The 21,994-nt window shown below is 45.6% G+C and overlaps 1 protein-coding gene across 1 annotated transcript in view; it reads right to left on the reverse strand.

The window, feature by feature from the left end:
• Positions 1–5,710: 5,710 nt before the first annotated feature.
• dse (dermatan sulfate epimerase) overlaps positions 5,711–21,994 on the reverse strand; it is a 31,216-nt gene continuing 14,932 nt past the window's right edge. Inside the window, exons 4-6 of the mRNA XM_063223101.1 lie at positions 20,278–20,517; positions 8,696–8,903; positions 5,711–8,216 (exon numbers count right to left, since the gene is read on the reverse strand). Of these exons, the coding sequence (XP_063079171.1) occupies positions 6,428–8,216; positions 8,696–8,903; positions 20,278–20,517 (2,237 nt within the window). The 3' untranslated portion in view covers positions 5,711–6,427. The remainder of the gene's footprint in view (positions 8,217–8,695; positions 8,904–20,277; positions 20,518–21,994) is intronic.

A 21,994-nucleotide genomic window follows, 5' to 3' on the forward strand; every position in this document is an offset into this window, starting at 1 on the left:
ATTTGACCAACTTTGTAGGAGAACACATTTTTGACCACCCTTTCATCAACTATACAGTATAGGCTAGGCTATTTATTTAGGCTACCTTTACCCACAACTTTGCCTATCATCAACATAGAGGGGACAGGGGTAAGATGAGCCACTTTTTACATTTTCGTCACAGCTAAGGCGTATTTGTTTCAAATCTTTACATCAGGGGTCCCCAAAATAAGGCCCGGAGGCCGGATGCGGCCCGCCATGCCGTTTTGACCGGCCCTCCACCTCTCTGCACCTCACCATTTGAGCTGGCACAAAGAAGCAATCCTCACAGAAAAAATAATGATAATATATATTGTTTAAATATTTCATTTTGTTTCTCAACAGGCCTTCCTACAGTTTAATTTTCACTAACCTAGTGTGAATCACCAGAAGTTTATTGTTTATTGATAGTTTCTCATCTCACTGTAACAAACAGACCTACCATTTCTATTGCAGCCTATCACTCATAAACTGTCAATATCCATATTTGTCTAACCTTTCCTTGCTATTTTTTCCTATATGTTTTTTAGAAATTAAAAGGAATACCTGTGGTATTCTGAATTGAAAAACATGTGCAAATAGACTTTAACTATCACTGACACATCATAAAGAGCAAAAAAAAAAAAAAAAACACATTTTCACAAATATTTTTCTTGTTATACGCATCATGGCCGTTATTAAGACAGAGAGAGTACTAACCAAGTATTGAACATTGCATGTTATGTAGAAAGTACCAAATTTCAACTGATTTGATGTGACCCGAATTTTGCTGAAGAAAAATTTGATTTTATTACAATATTCTAATGATGCAAATTCCCCAATTCATGGGTTTTTTTGAGCTGGAAGACCAAAATATGTAAAAATAAACAATTGAATGATTGGAATAGTTAAAAAACTGGGCCATGAATCTATAATCCATGACAGTTTAACATTATTGATGGAATTATGGAAATAAATCAACTTTTTCATGCTATTCTAATAAAAAGGCCTGGAGCTGTACATGCAGCTTTCAGAAAATGTCTGAGTTATCATAAATGTCCACCAGGTGGTAGTATAGGCCCATATCTGAAAAAGCCAAGGCTACAGAGAGGGCTGTTTCCTGACAATGGCAAAACAAATGATCAAATATATAAACGAGCTAACACACCGATAACACATTGTCAAGGTATGCTGGGTTTCTCTCTACCAGACATGTCAGAACCTAGAAAATCTTTGTCTCTACCTATAGATCATGATGGTGCACATTGGTCTGTACCTTCAATGCACACTGCTCAGAAATGCAAATAAAACCTGTAGACCTTAAAAAAAAAAAAAACAGATTTGTGCAAATTCAGTTATTAGGACTGTTATTATAAGGCTAAATGGTAGGCTATGTATAATTCACAATGTGATAATTAAGTAGACGTATTTGAGAGACAACTTTGCCCTCTCTATTTCATGATGTAACTGGGTAGATGACGTGACATGTAAATTTTGCTGTCACAGGCTCTTAAAATTAAGTACATTCATGCTTTCAAAATTGTCAATGTTTTAGATGATTAAACTAATGTCATTGTTGTCGTTGATAAAAATGTTTTAATATGGAGAACCAGGCTTGTGACAGTCATTTGTCTAAACAACCCTGGCATGTTTTTCAAGGTGTCTATTTTAGCAAGTGGCAATGCTTAATATTTTTCCTGTTTTTCTGAGACCCTATGGACTTATGAAACTTTGTCACAGACAAAGTGGTTAATTCTGTGGATAATTATCTATTGTTGAAGCTCCAGCGGTACATAAATTGTGACTTTAGACCATTAAGAAGCCAATGGCAAGGGTGGATTTTTTTTCTCTCAGAGTTCTTCAATCAATCAATTATGTTTTGCTACCACAGATGTATTAGTTTTGTAGTCCTTTGGTGTGACAGCCATAAAATACATTTTGACAATAGTGTATATTTTTCATATTTTTTTCTTATGTAGATGTATGAAAATGCATGTTACTGAAGGTGAAATTGTATTTCAGTTGGCAACAACATGGCTTTAAATTAACTCTAAAGCTCAAAAGTCCTATGGTGTGATGGTAAAAGTCCTATGGTGTGACACTTTGAAGTATCACACCAAAGGACAAACAGGTCACACCAAAGGACTAGATATCTGAGAAATAGCTTTTAAAACAACTGGTTGTACATTTTTTGTATATTTTGTTGTTTGGCTAGATAAATATTGTGTATTCAAATTACTTATTCCTTTATTGGCCATTGGATTATATACTTTGATGCATTGTTGATGAATATTTACTGTTGATTTTAGATACTGTCAAAAGGATATAAAATGTCATTAATGGTGCTTTGAGACCATAAAATACAACGGTAACAGTGAAGGAAAGATGAGTGAGAGAGTAAAGAGAAGTATAGATGAATAAAGTATGCTGTGGAGAGCTCAATATAGCATAAATGTGCTGTTCAGCTTGAGATACCAAACAGGCACTGGCCACTACACACTACAGGTTCAATTTTGTGACAGTCATAGCATACCTACAAAGAGGGTGAATGGTGGTGGTCATGCCAAGGTCACACTTCAGTATGAGTCTTATGAGCTCTGCAGGTTAAATTTAATGACCACATAGCTGTCATTTAATCATAGATTATCAGCCTATCGTAACACTTAAAGACTTATTACATTTTGATCAAAAGACAAAATAATCGTGTTGATACATTTGTTTCTGGCTCAGTTTTGCATTTCTGTCATTTAGTGTGACATGAATGTCCTACGGTGTGACATTTTTAAAACGCTCAAATATTTGTTTGCGCTTAACAGTATGTTTGATAAACACTGAATATTGCATTAGGGAAGAACAAATTATCATCCCTGAAATGTTAGTATAAATTCGGACAATTTTGAACATTTGAAAAGAAAGATATCCCTATATTTCCTCGAAGGTTTCTAATAAGCTCACCTCTAATGGGAAAAAAAAAATCCTTAAATGGTTATTTCTCATTAAATTAAGACTTTAAAAAAATTCAATAAATATGAAGAGTGTAACAATGTTCATAAAACTCCATCAAGCCATTTCTACATTACTTAATATGTTTATTTCTTAACGTCACACCAAAGGACATATTTTCAGCAAATTGCTTTATCAACGTAAATAAATAATCAATTAATAGACCAACATTGTGACCACTTGGATTTTTTTAAAGATTAATTGCTGCACTACGTAGTTTTTTCCCTCATAAACAATGTTTTGGGAAAAAATAGTTTTTTTCTGCCTAACTGTCATCTACCCAACTCTATCAGATGTTTTGTTATATTATAGGCTACGGCCTTGGCAAATATACAGCTCCAGGCCTTTTTATTAGAATACCATGAAAAAGTTGATTTATTTCCATAATTCCATCAATAATGTTAAACTGTCATAGATTGTAGATTCATGGCCCAGTTTTTTAACTATTCCAATCATTATTTTTTTCCTTTTTATATACGTTGGCCTTCCAGCTCAAAAAACCCATGAATTGGGGAATTCGCATTATTAGAATATTGTTATAAAATCACATTTTTCTTCATCAAAATTCGGGTCACATTAAATCAGTTGAAATTTGGTACTTTCTACATAACATGCAATGGTCAATACTTGGTTAGGACATTCTCTGTCTTCATAATGACCATGATGCGTTTAACATTGAAGTCAATGGCAAAAACAGTGCATGGGAGTTATGGAAGCCCAGATATCCTTGATGCTTTGCTGTCAGCTGTTCTTGTTTGTTGACCTGGTGCCCCACACTTCCCTCTTCAATATACCCGAAGATTTCCATGCCACGTTTTGATGTTAACTCACCAGTTTAATTCTAACTCAACAGAAATTAAACCCCATTCATTTTCAATGGGGTTTCATTTCTGGTTATTTAGAATTAAACTGGTGAGTTAACACCAAAACGTGGCATGGAAATCTTCGGGTATATTGAAGAGGGAAGTGTGGGGCACCAGGTCAACAAACAAGAACAGCTGACAGCAAAGCATCAAGGATATCTGGGCTTCCATAACTCCCATGCACTGTTTTTGCCATTGACTTCAATGTTAAACGCATCATGGCCATTATGAAGACAGAGAATGTCCTAACCAAGTATTGACCATTGCATGTTATGTAGAAAGTACCAAATTTCAACTGATTTAATGTGACCCGAATTTTGATGAAGAAAAATGTGATTTTATAACAATATTCTAATAATGCGAATTCCCCAATTCATGGGTTTTTTTAGCTGGAAGGCCAGCGCATATAAAAAGAAAAAAAATAATGATTGGAATAGTTAAAAAACTGGGCCATGAATCTACAATCCATGACAGTTTAACATTATTGATGGAATTATGGAAATAAATCAACTTTTTCATGGTATTCTAATAAAAAGGCCTGGAGCTGTAGAATCTAAAGATATTGTAGCTATCTAGATTCAACTAAAAAAATATAATCTATTACTAATTTAATCATGTTACCGTGAAATTGTCTAGTGCTAATGAATTCCGTTTTGGATTTATTTGGTGCACTCTTAGCTTTACATCCACATTAAATTTCTGGCAAATTCATTTCAACAGGCAGTTGTCAGTTTCAACAGACAGACCCTTGACTTGTCAGTAGGCTTATCCAACGATGCTGCATTGTTTTTTATTCAGCCCTTTTCGAGATTCTGGACATTCTCATCATGGTGACATGGTTCATTTACATTAAAATAGGACTTACTCCAAATATCATCCCAAAAGTTATGTAACATCAACAGGCACACCTTACACCAGTGGTTCCCAACCTATGGGTCGGGACCCCCCTTATGGGTCTCCAAAGATCCACAGGGGGTCGCGGAGCCCTCTTGATTTTAAGGGGTTTCGTTTTAAATATATATAGCCCATGTTGAATAAAAGACAAAGCATTTAACTTATAAATGCATAGACGCAACAAATTGTAAGTGCTACATTAAACATTTATTCTATATTTGACCAAAGACGAATTGAGGAATAAAATAACTAAAATACGTTTTCGCAGGAAACGGAGGGCATCTTGTGACTCCGTCTCGTGCGGGCGATCGCGTGGTTGGGTCACCAAAGCTTACAATAGTAAAAACATGGGTCCCTTAAGAAAAAGGTTGGGAACCACTGCCTTACACACACCACAAAACTTTTCGGATGACCTTTGAAGTTGGTTTAAAATAACACATAGACAAATCATGCCCACATTGGCCAGGATGTTGGAAAGGGGTGCTGAACACAAAGAAAGAAAGAAAAAAGGCTGCATTGTTGGGAACTGACAAGGGTAGCGCGAGGAATTCAACTGCATAAATTGACCACGAGTTGTCCTTGAAGGAGTGTCTAAAGAGTTTATACACTGTCAAGGACGTGAGGGGCCTTTTCAATAGCCCTCATCGTAGGTCTACTGTATGTTAGGGTACATGTAGACAGGGCCACTGACAGTGTTGGCCGGGCCCGAGACAGTCATCTGAAAGGTCCCCACACTCAATAAATACAACCCAAGTCTGGGCCCCCCACTCCCTCTGGACCCAGGACAACTAACCTATTGTTCCCCCTTTTTGGAGCCAAAAAATGTCTAAAATCTTGCAAAATGACGATCTTGTTTCGCACTACAGCTCAAACAACACACCAAGCTTCATTCTCCTGCTGTGTTGATTATCACTCAACCTTTTTGTCATTTTACAAAGACCACACAATACAAGTTGTATTTCTGTGTTTTAATTACAAAGGGTATAAAATAACTTGAAAAATATATCTTGCTTTAACATATATACACTTATATATATATTCTTCAGAGGCATTGGAAGTTGACCATTCTGCGTTATTAAAAAAAAAAATCATTCTGCATAGATAAGCCATGACATGACATGACATGACATCAGTGTGGTTTAGTGGCTAGCCAGGGAGATCTTGATGGCACGAGAAAATAGGTCCTGTTGCATGTCAAGAGTTCAGAGCTCACACAAACTTTGATTCTGCAGCTCCACAGAAGCTTACAATCTCAAAAAAGGCGATCTGGCTAAAAACATGGTAATACATCAATTCCAATTTGGAATTAACATTTCCTCGACGACAACCGCCGCTCCCGCCATGCAGGTTGACTCCAGTTGGGTGTGCAAGACACATGCTCAGTCCCGCTGTTAAGTGGTAGCGTGTGAAGATAATGGATTCGATTTCTGCCCTACCAACTGTGTTGAACTGTAAAACCAAAAAGTGATGCATAGAATCAACCAAAAACTGTGTAACCAAAGGGATTTCCATGGCATGTTGCCTCCATTGTTTTCAGGATATCTCTACGCTAAAATTGAAAAATTAACCAACACCTTCCCAGAAGAAATCAATGCAATATATAATATTGTCTTGAGCTGGTTCTATGCGTCACTGTCTTGGTCTTTACAGTGCATCACCAGCAGGGGGCGTCAGCACTGTGCCTGGGAGCAGGAGGAGTACAGAAACAGCAGGATGAAGCTGTCGATGAGCAGCACGCAGTAGAAGCACCTCTGCGTGTGCAGGCTCTGGGCCCTCTGGAAGCGCGTCAGCAGCACGGCCAGGAGCAGGATGAAGGTGGCGATGTTGAGGATGAGGAATATCCGTATGTAGGAGGTGGCGTTGGACAGGTCTTCGCTCTTGGCCGTTGCCAGCATGTGCACTTCCTTGTACTTGCGGCCCTTGATGAAGGCGCCTTTTTTGCCCTTGCGCATGTCGGAGTAGTCCACGAAAGCCCTGGAGTCGCCGTCGCCTTCCTCGGGGAGCTCCTCATACACGCGCTTCATCGTCCTCTGGCGCTCCTTCTTCTCGCTGCCCTCGATCAGGGCGAAAATGTCCGGGAGGCCGTCGACGGGGAGCTTTTCGGCCAGGTTGCCCTTCTTGCCGACCCCGAGCTTGGCCTTCATTTGCCTCTTGGTCAGGGCAAACATTTTCTCCACGGCGTCCTCCGTGGCCTTCCTCCTCTTGTTGCCGTTGCTGTCGCCGCTGTCGGAGAACTGCAGCAGGCGCTCGGCTGTCTTGCGGAAGCTGTCCGTGTTGAGCACGCGCGCCAGGATCTGCCGCTCCATGTGCTGGAAGACGGGCTTGACGTGCTGCAGGTTGTCCTCCACCACGTTGGCGTACTCCTCCACCTCCGGCAGCTCCCCGTCCCTCACGCCCGCCGCCTTCTCAAACACAATCTTCTTGTTGTCGTCGGCGAGCACCATGGCGAACAGGGGCTTGCTGGCCTTGTCTCCCGTGAGCAGGTAGACGGTGTAGCGGTGCTCCTTGGTGGAGATGTCGATGTTGACCCGCTCGGCGTCCCCCCTCATGTTGAAGCTCAGCACCTCCACCCCTGGCCCGAAGAAGATGTAGGCCACCCTGCTGTGGGGGCTCCTCAGGGGCATGGTCACGTTCACGTAATTGGAGCCGTCGTAAGGGTATCCGCGCGGATAGCCCTTGTAGCCCACCACTCCTTTCTCACTGTGGCCCATGTCGTCCATCCAGAACATCTTGTAGGCGTCCTCGTTTGGTTTGATGAAGGCGCCGTGGACGCCGCCGTCCATTTCAATGTCTTTGAACGGCTGGTCGGTGTTGTGAAAGAAGGCGCTCATGGCCGTCGTCGGGCTGTCCTCGTCCAGCAGGACGTAATCCACGAGCACCAGCAGCTGAGGGTGCAGCAGGAGGAGGTTCCTCTGGAAACTCTGGATCTTCAGCTCCTCGCTGTAGGCAGACTTGCCCTCTCCGCGAATGAACACCATGCCCTGTCTCTCCAGGACCGCCTCCAGCCGGCCGTGGCAGTCAGCCGCCGCGCCGTGCTTGTACTTGAGCCACTTGGAGTTGCAGGCCTCGGTGAGCTGGCCTTCCCATGGTGCAAAGCAGCTCTCCGACACGGCCGGGGAAAACATGGCCACGTTGTTGAGGAATGTGTACTTTGGACCGTAGAGCGCCTCTGTGATGAATGGCACTCCGTTGGGCGCAAAGGTGAAGGAGTTCTGGTCCGGGTGCTCGTGCCCGGCGTTAAAGTTCCTCCAGCCCTTAATCCAGTCTTTGTACTTGTTCTTGTGCACAATGTCAAATATGGCGCGCCCTCCCAGCTTGCCGGACTTGAAGGAGAGAAACGTTTGGTTGGGCTTGGCCAACAGGGCGCTTCCGTACGTCACCACGCCCCAGTCCTCAAAGTAGTGAAGGCGAGAGGTGCCGTAGTCGGGGGGAGGTGTGGGTGTTAGTTTTGGATCATACCTGTCAAAGACAAAAAAGACAACAATAAATAAATGTAGTATGTACATAGAAGATATGACATTTAAAAAATGTTCCGAACATAGAAGTTTTTGTTTCTGCTGCAGACACAACTACATGTCAAAGTGAGATTTTGTTAATGAGAAGGTCTGAATACAGAAAACTTGTTTAAGTCAGAAGACTATATACAGCATAGATATAATTCAGTTTCAGTGCTGACAAATGCAATAGTTTGAAATGTTTTCCTCCAGCGTTTACCATATCTGTCCCGACATGGTCCATAAACTGGAACATGTCACACTATGTTGCTAGCCAAGAAAACAATGTGATGTGTCTATCTTTGTCCATAATCTCCCATTTTTCAGATATGTGTGCGATTAAAAATGTACTCTCGGATCAAGTACACTGTAGTAGTAGATGTTAAATGGAATTGTGTTGCATTAAAACTGCCAAAATGCACTGCTGGTGAGGTCATCTCTTACCAGAGGAACTCGGTGTGCAGCGTGCACCATCGCTGGCCTTTCCCGGCCTGCCCTGGGCCGTCCACCACGCGGTTCTTCTGGATCATGTTGGCCAGCCAGTTGCCGCTGCCGTTGCGCATGACGTAGCGATCCAGGAACACCAGCTGGCTCTCTGGCCCGTAAAACCAGTTGTAGTTGGAGTCGGCGATGGCAACACTCCTCTGGAATCCTGATACAGGGAATGATACAGTTACAAAGAAAAGCAGTGTTAATTCAGCGCTTCAAGAGCAAATCCACTCTCTTAGAGTTGAATTACTGTGTACAGTAAAAACTAATCACTGGAAGTAAATGGACAGCATTAGCATTAGTGGCTTGATGCTAATGCTTCCCATTTGCTTCCAGTGATTATGCTAAGCTATGCTAATAATTCTGACCCAATAAATCTGAGTACTGAAAACATTGAGAAGAAAATGATATGCACATTCATGAATAATGCTGGGAAATACAGCAAATATGTGAAAATCAAAAAAGGGTGGACTGTTGAAACGAGAGTTGAAATGAACAAAAAATAGTGTTAATTTCAATCTTTGATCAGTGTCAACGTTTTCAGATTCAATTCTATTCTACTCAATATTGTGTCAATACAGTATTGAGAGCAGTATAATTGACAGTACACTGGCCATCTGCAGAATCTCACACTGACTTTTGACTCCATGAGAGACACAGTCTCTACAGTGTTGTGTATAATTTATAACATAATTTCACTCTGAAATATTGACACATTTTCTTTACTGTGAAGAGAGACCACTGAAAAGATTTGTGTTCTTTTCACGTTCAGTTGTCTAAGATCACTGCACGTTCTGACTGGATGGGGGCACATGTAAATAAGATGTGATCAATCACGTGTGTACACATGAAATGACACTGATTACATTATAATCCTGACTGATTGAAAAAGAATTAACAATACAGTACAGTAAAACAATATATTTGAGATGTACCATCAGGGATTGAAAATAGTCAGGGCATAATATCAAACAGACGTGGATAGTGTAGTTACGAATGGGATTGGAGAATGGCTTGATTGTTTGACAAACTAAACAACACCCGGTTCTCATCAGTTGCCCCCCCCCCCCTTTAATGCTTCTGAGACAGACACATGGCTTGGCAAGAGCAGTGGCCTTCCAGCCTAGCAACTGCTAGTAAATATTTAACCCAACCGCATTGCCACCAAGCCAAGGACAACATGATCATCAAAGGAGGCAAATCAATATCAATTGCTGTGAATGATTGTGTATGTATAAAATGCCCACGTGGCAACTAAGGATGCCTTTTCTCCAGGACAGGAAAGAGAATTTATCTGCTATCGTTTACTTTCTGGCTCCTTTGTAAATGAGAAAATTGCTTTATCAGCGCTCATTAACTGCACATACCTAATGACATTTGGGAACAGTGGCTGAGATTAACTCAAAAGTAAAAAAGATACACACAGCGGCCTACGAAGGGTTCAGATGCAAAACACCATTATAAGAATCTGAAAGAAATATTTCTTTAATATTACCAAGGAATCGCAATCAAAAAGCCACCGAAATGTCATTACCAAGTAGGCTACAGGACGACAAGCAAAGCTGGATGGACTGTTGACTTAACTTCCACAAATGCAGCCTATTGTTTGTAAACTCATCAGAAACAGACATCTTTGCATATCAATCCTCCATATCAGAATGTGTAGCACAAATGTAAGTAATATATAAGTAATAACTAAGTAAGTAATTATGTAATATATAAAATGCAAAAAGGTGTCCATTTGGGTGATGTGACCGAGGAGTCTTTTATATCATAGTATTCTCATTCTGTATTCTCAATACATTCTTTTCACAAAACCACTGGCTAGTGGCCACACCAAGGACAAGCCAAGATCTTAAATTTTTTTTAAAAAAAAATCTTCATGTATCCTGATATAAGGGATCCCTTCGAAAAAGAGATGGAACATCTCAAGGGGCTATCCCTTAATAAAAGAATTGAATTGAATTGAATATAAACTCTCTCACTATCCAAGTGAAAATGCCTCTGCCTGGCGACCGCAGCCTTATGTGCAGGGCGCAGGAGGAGGGGAGTGGGGAGTTCCATTTGAAGAGCTCTTTTCCAAAATGAGATATATCCATTTTACAGAATGTTGGGAAATTGACATTTTAGTATTTGGTATTCCATTGAATTGCATTGCAAAATGCATTTTATAGAAGTTTAAAAAGTATGTTCTTGAAACATTTGAAAGGCAAGAGTTCACACATAGATGATAGGACTTCTTAACTGTCTATTCCAATATTAAAATTCAAAAAGTCAAAAATGGTGCATATAGCGTTTTGGAAAAGAACTCTTCATTTGTTGGTTTAGATCAGCACTCTGCTTCCTTGCAGTAATTACAGCTGCGAGGTGGGGATGCATGGGCGCTTGTTCAGCCTCTCAGCCACAATACGCCTCCTGTTAACGGGGGGAAAAAGAAAACGCCCAGGCCTGAGTGACCCAGTCGGCCCGCTCCGGGGTTGCCCTACCCCTGACCCTCTGGCTTGGCTGGCGGACCTCCTCCTCCCACTCCTCCTACCCGGCTGTGCCGTCATGGAAGGGGAACCTCACCTGATGACCTCCAGGGGTCACAGGACGTGACAAGGTGACCTGACCTCTATATACTAGAAGTGGAACATGTGGAATCCCTATCTGTGGAGGACGTGGCTACGGAGTCAGAGGACGCTTTTTAATGAGACACCGCTCTGCTGGTCTGCACTACACCCTCTATTCTAATTTCTCTGACTACACTACACTACAGTGCAGCAGGACGGAGGCTGACTCAGAAGTCAAATATGACTAACTAACTAACAGGGGGTTGAGGAAATGAAAAAGAGGGAGTGAAATGAGATGTCACAAACAGTCGATGGTCCTTTTGGCAAAATCTGTCAATTTGCAGCAACTAAATACCTCGGCGCCGGAGACGTGCAAATGATATCTTTGAAAATGCCAACCCCGTTGTAACTTTGGTAAACATTTGAATAACTTCACAGCAGTCATCAGTGAAGACATAACTTTTCTCTCTCTCGCTCTCTCTCTCTAGTATTTATGTTGTCTGCATTCCTGAAAGATTAGTATTGGTCCAGCTTTCTTGTGTAACATTACAGATGTTCCATGAATTACATAGTAACCTATGAAGCTGTAATTCTCAGTTATTGTAAAGATTTAGCTGCGACTCGATTTTACATGGGCTACTCAAACATATAGTCATGCAGAGATAAGTATTAATAAGTGCCAAGTGTTATGCTTGCATTCCAGTGCTAAACCCCACTAAACTGAGGTCCAATGGTTTGTTTAACCTTTGTACAGACTCCCAACCAGCATACTTTCTTTCTTTGCCTCCCTTGTTAAATTGCCTTCTGAGGACATTTGGCAGGGGAGACACTTTAATTGGTCACTGATACTGTCTAGACACTGCACCACAGTTTATGCACATTTACCATCATGAATTGCTTGGGTTACTTCTCAAAACACAGACAAACTAATACAGAGTAATTGTGATGTACGTATATACGTATATGGCTAAATTGTCAAAAACTCCAGGTAATCCATCTCCTATGCACTATGTAGTGGCACCTGACTATTTAATATTCTTTTCAGGTCTTGACATTATCGTTTTTGCTCACAGGCCAATGTGGCTAGTTTTCCCAAATCACTAGCTATTAAGCCTTTCTGCTACCCAGAGTTTTGTTGTCAGTTTTTTTTCTTTAGAATATTCTTGCATTAAAATACAAACAATTGCTGCAACTACTGTGATCTGTCACCCTAAGAATACGTCACCTGTCAAAATGGCTAGTGAGACTGAAACTGATACAGCCAAGTTTTACCAGCATTTGGCTGCATGGCAGGTGCCAGTGTCAAGCCCTGATTGTGTTGAAGTACGTTTACAACCTTTTCTGTCCATAAAGCATCTCATCTCACCCCCAGAAAGAGTTGCATATCATGATGTGAGGCATTGCATGCCGCAGCCCATAAACTTTCATGATGTTACTCCACTACATGCTGTGATATTAATTGGAAGATGTATGAAGACATTCACTGAGCCAATTGTTAGCCATTAACTGATAGTTAGACCCTCTATTCTGTCATGAGCACTCTCTCTCCCTGGTAGCAACCTTAATTGCATTCAATTCTCTGCCACTCTGCTCACTCTCTCCCTACTCTGCCTAACGAGCTCCACCTGGCTCCGCCCTGCTCTGCTCTTGTTACCTGGCCAGCTGCACTGCATTTCCCACTCACCATCCTCACCTTGCCTCACTCTGTTCTAATTACTCTGCCAGCTGCACTGCATTTCCCCACTAACCTCTCCCAGTATATCAAGCCCTGTTTTTCAGCCAAGCCCTGTCAGATCGTCTTCAAACCTGGACCTGTAACCTGCCTGTCTACGCTCTGACTCCTGTCTGATTCCGATCCTCTTGACTGCCTCCCTGTTCTACTGCCCCGACTATCCCGACCTGCCTTCTGGACCTCGACTACTCTCTGATCTTCAGCCCCTCCGGTAACTCGATTCTGCCTTCTGTCTCTCACCACGATTATTGCCTAGCCCTGGTCTGTACTTCTGCCTGCTGTTCATATTGCTGTTGTGTGTGTGTTCCCCCAGTTCTCCGACCACCAGATGAGCAAGCCCAGACGCTTCACCACCCTCAGCCCGACACGCCGCTCGACCACTGGGGGACACACACACTAGGCACTTTGGACTGGAAACCCCCGGACACTTGGTGACCCCCGGAGCCCCAGGTAACCCACAGGACCCTGAAATACCCCAGAGCCCCCAAGCACCCCTGGAACCCCTGACACCCCTGGCACTCCTAGCACCCCTGGAACCGGAACATCCCAAGACCCCACGATCATCTCACTCCTCTTCCCCCCTGAAACCTTTAATAAAGAACTCTGAATTTGAACTTGCGCTCTTGGGTCCTCTTCTGTCCGTGACAGAACGATCTGACCATCATGGACCCAGCGCACTCCCTGACCACGATGGAAGAAGAGCCAGAGATGACTGCCCTACAGCGACTGGAACGCTCTGAGGGAGACATAAATCGGATGGCTGGCGACATCGCTTCCCTTCTCCAGCTAGGCAACCAACAACAACAGCAATTCAACCAGCAGCAACAACAGATCCAGCAGCAACAGCAACAGCTTCAGCAGCAGCAGCAACAGTTTCAGCTACAACAGCAACAGTTCCAACTGCAGCAACAACAGCTAGCCCAAGCCCTGCAACTACTCTCAAACCCGGCTACTCCACCTGCACCCCCCCTGGTCCTTCTGTTCCTGTACCACCGACACTCCTTCATCCCTCCGCTGGAGGTCCCAATGCTGCAGGCCCGGCAGTGCTGCCACCAGATCCCCACACTCCTGAACCCAAGATTGGGAACCCGGAACGTTTTGATGGCAACCAGAAGCAAGTAAGACCATTCTTGAGCAGCTGCCGAATCCAGTTTGCACTACAGCCCAGGACTTTCTCAACAGAGGGAGCCAAGGTGGGGTATGTCATCACACATCTCACCGGTCGAGCTCGGTTGTGGGGAACGGCGGAATTCGACCGGCAAACCCCAGCCTGTGCCTCCTTCAGTGCCTTTGAGGAGGAGATGTTAAAGGTCTTCGACCTAGGCTCGCCAACAGCCGAAGCGTCACAAGCTCTGCTCACCATCCGTCAGGGCAATCGGACAGTGGCAGACTTCTCCATTGACTTTCGTACCCTGGCCAGTCAAAGCTCGTTTAACCCAGAGGCACTGGTGCAAGCCTTCCTCCATAGCCTGGCAGACTATATCAAAGACGCGCTTGTTTCCCATGACCCGCCCTCAACGCTTGATGCCGCCATTGACCTTGCCGTCCGCATTGACCGCCGTATACAGACCCGGGGGAGGGAGAAGGGCCGTCTCAGTCAACCTGCCATCCGCACTCAGGTCGATACCACCTCTGTCCAGCCCCTGCCTGTCAAGTCCCAAAGCCGACTCAATCAGCCTGAGCCCATGGAGATTGGCCGTGCCTCTCTGACTCCCGAGGAGCGTCGGCGCCGTCTAAGCTCCAACCTTTGCCTCTACTGTGGTGGTGAAAGTCACCGTGTCGCCACTTGTCCGGGAAAAGCCGCAGCTCACCAGGTGTAGGGGAGATCCGGGTGAGCTCAACAAATCTTCAGTCTCCCTCCATCCGAAAAACCCTGCTTCATCTCCGCCTTCAGCTTTCTGACAAGACTCATACATTGGCCGCCCTTGTGGATTCCGGAGCCGAAGCAAACATCATGGACCCTGAGCTTGCACGGCAACTGGGCGTGAACCATCATCAACTGACACAACCCATTCCTGCACGAGCCCTGGATGGGCATCATCTTGGCACTGTCACTCATATCTCCACCCCTGTGACAATCCTGCTGTCAGGAAACCACCAGGAGTCCATCCAGTTTCACCTCCTACACTCACCTGGCCAACCACTCATTCTTGGATACCCGTGGCTCCGTCAGCACAACCCCCACATCGACTGGGAGACAGGAACAGTCCGTGAGTGGGGAAGGAGTTGTCACCAGACCTGTTTAAGGGGGGCCACCCTGCCCGTTCACCGGGAAAGACCTAGCGCTACCCCCGACATATCCAATGTTCCGGCCTGTTACCACAGCCTGAAAGAGGTGTTCAACAAATCCAAGGCGACATCTCTACCCCCACACAGACCCTATGACTGCGCGATTGATCTCCTGCCTGGCACAGCACCTCCCAAGGGTCGTCTGTATTCACTGTCAGCCCCGGAAAGAAAGGCCATGGAGGACTACATTAATGACTCTCTTGCCGCCGGGATAATTAGACCGTCATCTTCCCCCGCAGGAGCGGGATTCTTCTTTGTCGGCAAGAAGGACGGTTCTCTTCGTCCATGCATAGATTACCGGGGTCTGAACGACATCACGGTTAAGAATCGCTACCCACTGCCCTTACTTTCGTCTGCCTTCGAACTGCTGCAGGGAGCCACTGTATTCACAAAGCTGGACCTTCGCAATGCCTACCATCTGGTGCGGATGAGGGAGGGAGACGAATGGAAGACAGCGTTCAACACACCAACCGGCCACTATGAATATCTCGTCATGCCCTTCGGCCTCACCAATGCCCCAGCAGTTTTTCAAGCCCTAGTGAATGATATCCTCAGGGACATGCTAAATACGTTCGTATTTGTGTACCTTGACGATATTTTAATATTCTCAAAGACTCTGTCAGAACACACGCACCACGTCCAGTTGGTCCTGCGCCGCCTGCTGGAGAACTCTCTTTTCGTGAAGGCAGAGAAGTGCGAGTTCCATGCCAAAACCGTTTCATTCCTGGGGTATGTGGTGACCGAGGGCAGCATTCAGATGGATCTCACGAAGGTGTCGGCTGTCACTTCCTGGCCAGTTCCTGAGTCTCGGAAAAAGTTGCAACAGTTTCCTGGGCTTTGCCAACTTTTATAGGAGATTCATCAGAAACTATAGCACAGTGGCTGCACCCCTCACTGCGCTAACCAGCACTAAACAACCGTACCAATGGACATCAGCTGCTGATAAGGCCTTCAATATCCTCAAGACATGTTTCACTTCTGCTCCCATCCTCCAGATGCCAGATGCAGCAAGGCAGTTTGTGGTGGAGGTAGATGCTTCGGACGTGGGAGTGGGTGCAGTGCTTTCTCAAAGAGCAGCTGAGGATGGCAAGATGCACCCCTGTGCCTTCTACTCCCGTCGGCTAACCCCTGCCGAATGCAACTACGACATTGGGAACCGCGAGCTGTTGGCTGTCAAGCTCGCCCTTGAAGAATGGCGGCACTGGTTAGAGGGGTCAAAGGAACCATTCGTAGTGTGGACAGACCACAAAAACCTGGAGTATATCCAAACAGGATAAACAGGAGGCTGAACTCCCGTCAACAGCGGTGGTCTCTGTTCTTTACGCGCTTCAATTTCACGCTCTCCTACCGCCCGGGATCTCGCAACATCAAACCTGATGCTCTTTCCCGGATGTTTCAGAAGGACGAGACCACCGCCATGACAGCCCCCATTCTTCCCAGCCACTTTGTCGTAGCGGCCCTCACCTGGGAGATCGAGAAGCAGGTCATGGAGGCTCTTCGGGACCAGCCAGGCCCAAGCACCAGCGCCCCCAACCGTCTGTTTGTTCCAGCAAATCTCAGGTCACCTGTGATTCAGTGGGGGCACGAATCCCGTCTGGCCTGTCATCCCGGCATCACTCGCACCCTTCATCTGGTCCGCCAGCGGTTCTGGTGGCGGCGGATGAGACGGGATGTCCGAGAATTCATCCGAGCTTGTCCCACTTGTAACCGAAACAAGACCCCCAACCAGCCTCCTGCTGGGTTGCTGCAACCCCTACTCATACCCAAGAGGCCCTGGTCCCACGTTTCGCTGGACTTTGTTACGGGCCTTCCGCCCTCTGACGGACACACAGTCATCCTTACCATTGTTGACCGCTTTAGTAAGATGACCCACTTCGTGCCCCTTCCCAAACTACCCTCTGCTAAGGAGACCGCCCAGGTGGTCCTGGAACATGTGTTTCGTATCCATGGCCTACCCCAGGATATAGTGTCAGACCGGGGCCCGCAATTCTCAGCAACCTTTTGGAAGGAGTTCTGTCATCTCCTTGGGGCCACCGCCAGCCTATCGTCTGGATTCCACCCGCAGTCAAACGGCCAGACTGAACGCATGAACCAGGAGCTGGAGAAGGCACTGAGGTGTGTGGCCTCCCAAAATCCCCGGGCCTGGGCTCAACACCTGCTCTGGGTGGAATATGCCCATAATTCACTCACCAGTTCCTCCACCGGGCTCTCCCCCTTTCAGTGTGTCTACGGGTATCAACCTCCACTGTTTGCCAGCCAGGAAGCGGATGCCACCTGTCCGTCTGCTCTTGCGTATGCCCGCCGCTGCCGCCGCACTTGGGCCCAGGCTCGCACTGTGCTCCTGAAGTCTGGAACCAGCTACGCCGTCGGTGCCAACCGACGGAGGACCCCAGCACCTGCTTACCGGGTTGGTCAGAAGGTCTGGCTGTCTGCCCGGGATCTGCCGCTGCGGGTTGAATCACGAAAGCTGGCCCCTCGCTTCATTGGTCCTTTTCCTGTGCAGAAAGTCATCAGTCCAACGGCGGTCCGACTTCAGTTGCCCGCTTCCATGCGGGTCCACCCCACCTTCCACGTCTCCAAGGTCAAGCCGGTCCATGAAAGTCCCCTGGTCCCTGCAGCTCCGGCGCCACCTCCTCCGCGCCTCGTAGATGGTGGTCCTGTCTTCACCGTCCGGCGGCTGCTCCGCTCTAGGCGAAGGGGTAGGGGTCTCCAGTACCTCGTTGACTGGGAGGGATATGGTCCAGAGGAGAGGACCTGGATCCCGGCCAGGAGGATAGTGGACCGGACCCTCATCACTGACTTCCACCGACTACATCCTGATCAGCCTGCAATCCGTAGGGGCCGTCCAAGAGGGGTCCCTAGCCGTCCTGCCCGCCCTGCTTCCTGTCCTGTGCCTGACCCTGCTCCTGTCTCAGTGCCTGTCCTGTCTCCCGACCGTGGCCCTCCAGCTCCTTCTGAGGATGAGGATATTCACTCGGACCGCTCGGAGGAGTTCTGACCCGCCGCCTGCTCCCCTCCACCCTCCCGGCATGATGTTATTCTTGGGACTTCTGGGGCCGTCCCTTGGAGGGGGGGTCCTGTCATGAGCACTCTCTCTCCCTGGTAGCAACCTTAATTGCATTCAATTCTCTGCCACTCTGCTCACTCTCTCCCTACTCTGCCTAACAAGCTCCACCTGGCTCCGCCCTGCTCTGCTCTTGTTACCTGGCCAGCTGCACTGCATTTCCCACTCACCATCCTCACCTTGCCTCACTCTGTTCTAATTACTCTGCCAGCTGCACTGCATTTCCCCACTAACCTCTCCCAGTATATCAAGCCCTGTTTTTCAGCCAAGCCCTGTCAGATCGTCTTCAAACCTGGACCTGTAACCTGCCTGTCTACGCTCTGACTCCTGTCTGATTCCGATCCTCTTGACTGCCTCCCTGTTCTACTGCCCCGACTATCCCGACCTGCCTTCTGGACCTCGACTACTCTCTGATCTTCAGCCCCTCCGGTAACTCGATTCTGCCTTCTGTCTCTCACCACGATTATTGCCTAGCCCTGGTCTGTACTTCTGCCTGCTGTTCATATTGCTGTTGTGTGTGTGTGTTCCCCCAGTTCTCCGACCACCAGATGAGCAAGCCCAGACGCTTCACCACCCTCAGCCCGACACGCCGCTCGACCACTGGGGGACACACACACTAGGCACTTTGGACTGGAAACCCCCGGACACTTGGTGACCCCCGGAGCCCCAGGTAACCCACAGGACCCTGAAATACCCCAGAGCCCCCAAGCACCCCTGGAACCCCTGACACCCCTGGCACTCCTAGCACCCCTGGAACCGGAACATCCCAAGACCCCACGATCATCTCACTCCTCTTCCCCCCTGAAACCTTTAATAAAGAACTCTGAATTTGAACTTGCGCTCTTGGGTCCTCTTCTGTCCGTGACACTATTCGCCTGTTTCGAATTGTAATTATGACATTTGGCACTGTGTACAAGGTCCTGTTTATTAGACTACTTTCCTACGTGTTATGCAATATGGCCTTGTTATCTGTAGCTAGTTAAAGTGTGCTGATTTTAATGCTATTCAAACTAAATTTCTGTACATTGGAGCCAACAGTCTATAATGATGAGGTCAAGGGGGGCTTATGATGAGGTCAAGGGAGAGTTTGTTTAAAGGGACACTGCGCAGGAAATGGTCAAAAAAGGTACTGCAACTATGCTGCTCATTGAAACTGGACTGCCTATTGCCAAATTTGATGTTTACATGAATGTTTACAAAGTAATAAACAAATATTTTCTAGTATGGTTCAAGTAGAGTCATTTCTGCAGCTAAAAATGTCTATTTTTGGAAATTCAAAATGGCGGACCATGGAGAAGATCCCCCTTTTCATGTATGAAAAGTGCAATTTTTCCTTAGAATTTAATGCTGGTGGTAAGTATTCATGAAAAATGTAACCTTAGTGAATGGGCAGCATGGATTCTGGAAATAAACAACTAAAAATCTCACACAGTGTCCCTTTAAGAAAAAGGTTTCTTTAGCATAGTGTTTCTAAACGGGGGCACTACAGCCCCCCAAGGGGGCTTTGGGGAGCCCTTGGGGGGCCGTTGAGAAGGATACAACTGAGTGGGCGCGGGGCTTGGTTACCATTGGGGGGCATTAGTCTATTTTATTTTATTCAATACTAAAGGGGGCATTGGCAGGATTTTTTCAGGCATTTGTTCAGTGATGTAGTCTACTTTTTTGAAGTGGGTATAATGTATATTTGAGCAATTTTGAGGTGAGAATACTGTGCTATTCTAAATACTGAATCAATCAGTTTTAGGTGGGTATACTGAAATCCCTGACATTTTCAGTTGATTATACTGTGTATACCTGCGTTCTACGCTGACTACACCACTGCGTTTGTTCAAGAAAAAGGTTTCTTTAGCAGCACATGTGAGTTTGTGGATTTTAGGAAAGAGCCATGCAGCAGCCTGACCTGGTAGGAGAGTGCGGTACATGAAGGCAAAGTGCTTCTGCAGCCAGGGGTGGTCGAAGTGGCCGATGGCAAAGTGGCGTTGCACCAGGAACATGTACTGGAAGAGGGAGCGAGTGGTGTAGGTCCCGTAGGCCACGCCCTCGTACAGCGAGCCGTCCGCCACGTCCTGCAGCAGCACCATGGACTTCTCCATGATGTCCAGCACCTGCTTGGTCCACAGGTAGGCCTCCTGCAGGTAACCTGCCAAAGCAAACACATTTAAACAGTAAGCCAGCACATCCAAACGTCTGACCTGGGACTGGAGAAGGACAAACACATGCAGACCAGATAAAAAGGAAACAAATCAGCTTCAAACAGGATTTCCTGCTCCCAGTTATTTCATTTTTATCTTTTTCGTGACGTTTCTGTCGTCTGAAGAACGCTTTTCACCCAAAACCTCACAGAATAAACATACTGAAATGAGTGGGAGCAGATAATCCTGGTTAAAGGAAACACATTGACAACGCATTTGCTGAAAATGATGAACTACGAAACATTAATTATTAAACTGTTAGTTCAGCATTTGACACTTAAAGCCCTGGGAGAGGAAACACAATGTATAAATACTGTAAATGACGCAATATGAATCGCTTATTACTATCATTATTTCAGTGTTAGTTTGGCATTTTACACCTAGAGCCCTGCAACTGACCTAGGAGAGAAAACTCACTGACAAAATACACTATTTACTGTGAATGATGTAATATGACTCATTTATTAATAACCCTTGAGTAGATGGAGATAGCCGGTGAGCTGACTACCTGCTGAAAAAAACCCCAGATACATCATAACAACCTTGCTATTGTAGTTAAGTGGGTTTTAATTACCACTTAATAATCTAATAACTACCAAGCGAAACAATGGGTGCGGTGCGCATCCCACTACACTATGACAGTACTGAGAGTAAAAATGAAGATACAGCCATTATTACCATTTGTTGCTAACAACAAGTTTGTAATAGAGGCTCTGCATGAAAGGGTTAAAGTGTTAGTTGGGCTTCATACCAACACTAAATCAGTGTTTTCAGATGGTTTGTGATGAAATACAGTACAGCAAAATGGCTACAAATCTGACACACATGACTGATCTGAGAATTTTAGATAGTCTAACTGTGGTATAACGTCCCACCCCCTCTACACACCATGGTTAACGGCGGAAAAATCACCAGATTTTCATTTAGAAAAGACATGTAGTAGAGTACCCCAACATGTACTCATGATACTCCAGATACACCCAGCCAAAACATGCTTGATGAGTGGTTTGAGGAGACACAAAAAACCTCACTCTAAAACCAACCAAGGTACCTACGCAAGTTAACTATACTGTAAGAGTGTGTTATCCTGGGTCACTGCTTGATTTCAAAAGCATGTTTGTAGGCATGCGGTTTTCTGTCACAAGTCTTGTTTGTGCGTTTGTTTGTACACATCATGCGCTCATGTATATGTTAATCCCAGATGGAAATGCCTTGAATGCTTGGCTGAAGGGGGAGGGGAAGTGGGAGCAACTGCAGAGAGACTGTGGCCTGTGAATGGAGGATCATTTTCTATGGAAACTTGGAGTCTTTGGTCAAATAGTCAAAGCATTATTCGCACACAGAATGATTTCCATCTGTCCCTGAATGGCATGCGCATCCTCAAGATCCACTTGCGGCGTCCTCTACTTGCATTGCCTCTTTCCT

This window comes from Engraulis encrasicolus, chromosome 18, assembly GCF_034702125.1.
Source record: "Engraulis encrasicolus isolate BLACKSEA-1 chromosome 18, IST_EnEncr_1.0, whole genome shotgun sequence".
Classification (NCBI taxonomy): Eukaryota; Metazoa; Chordata; class Actinopteri; order Clupeiformes; family Engraulidae; genus Engraulis; species Engraulis encrasicolus.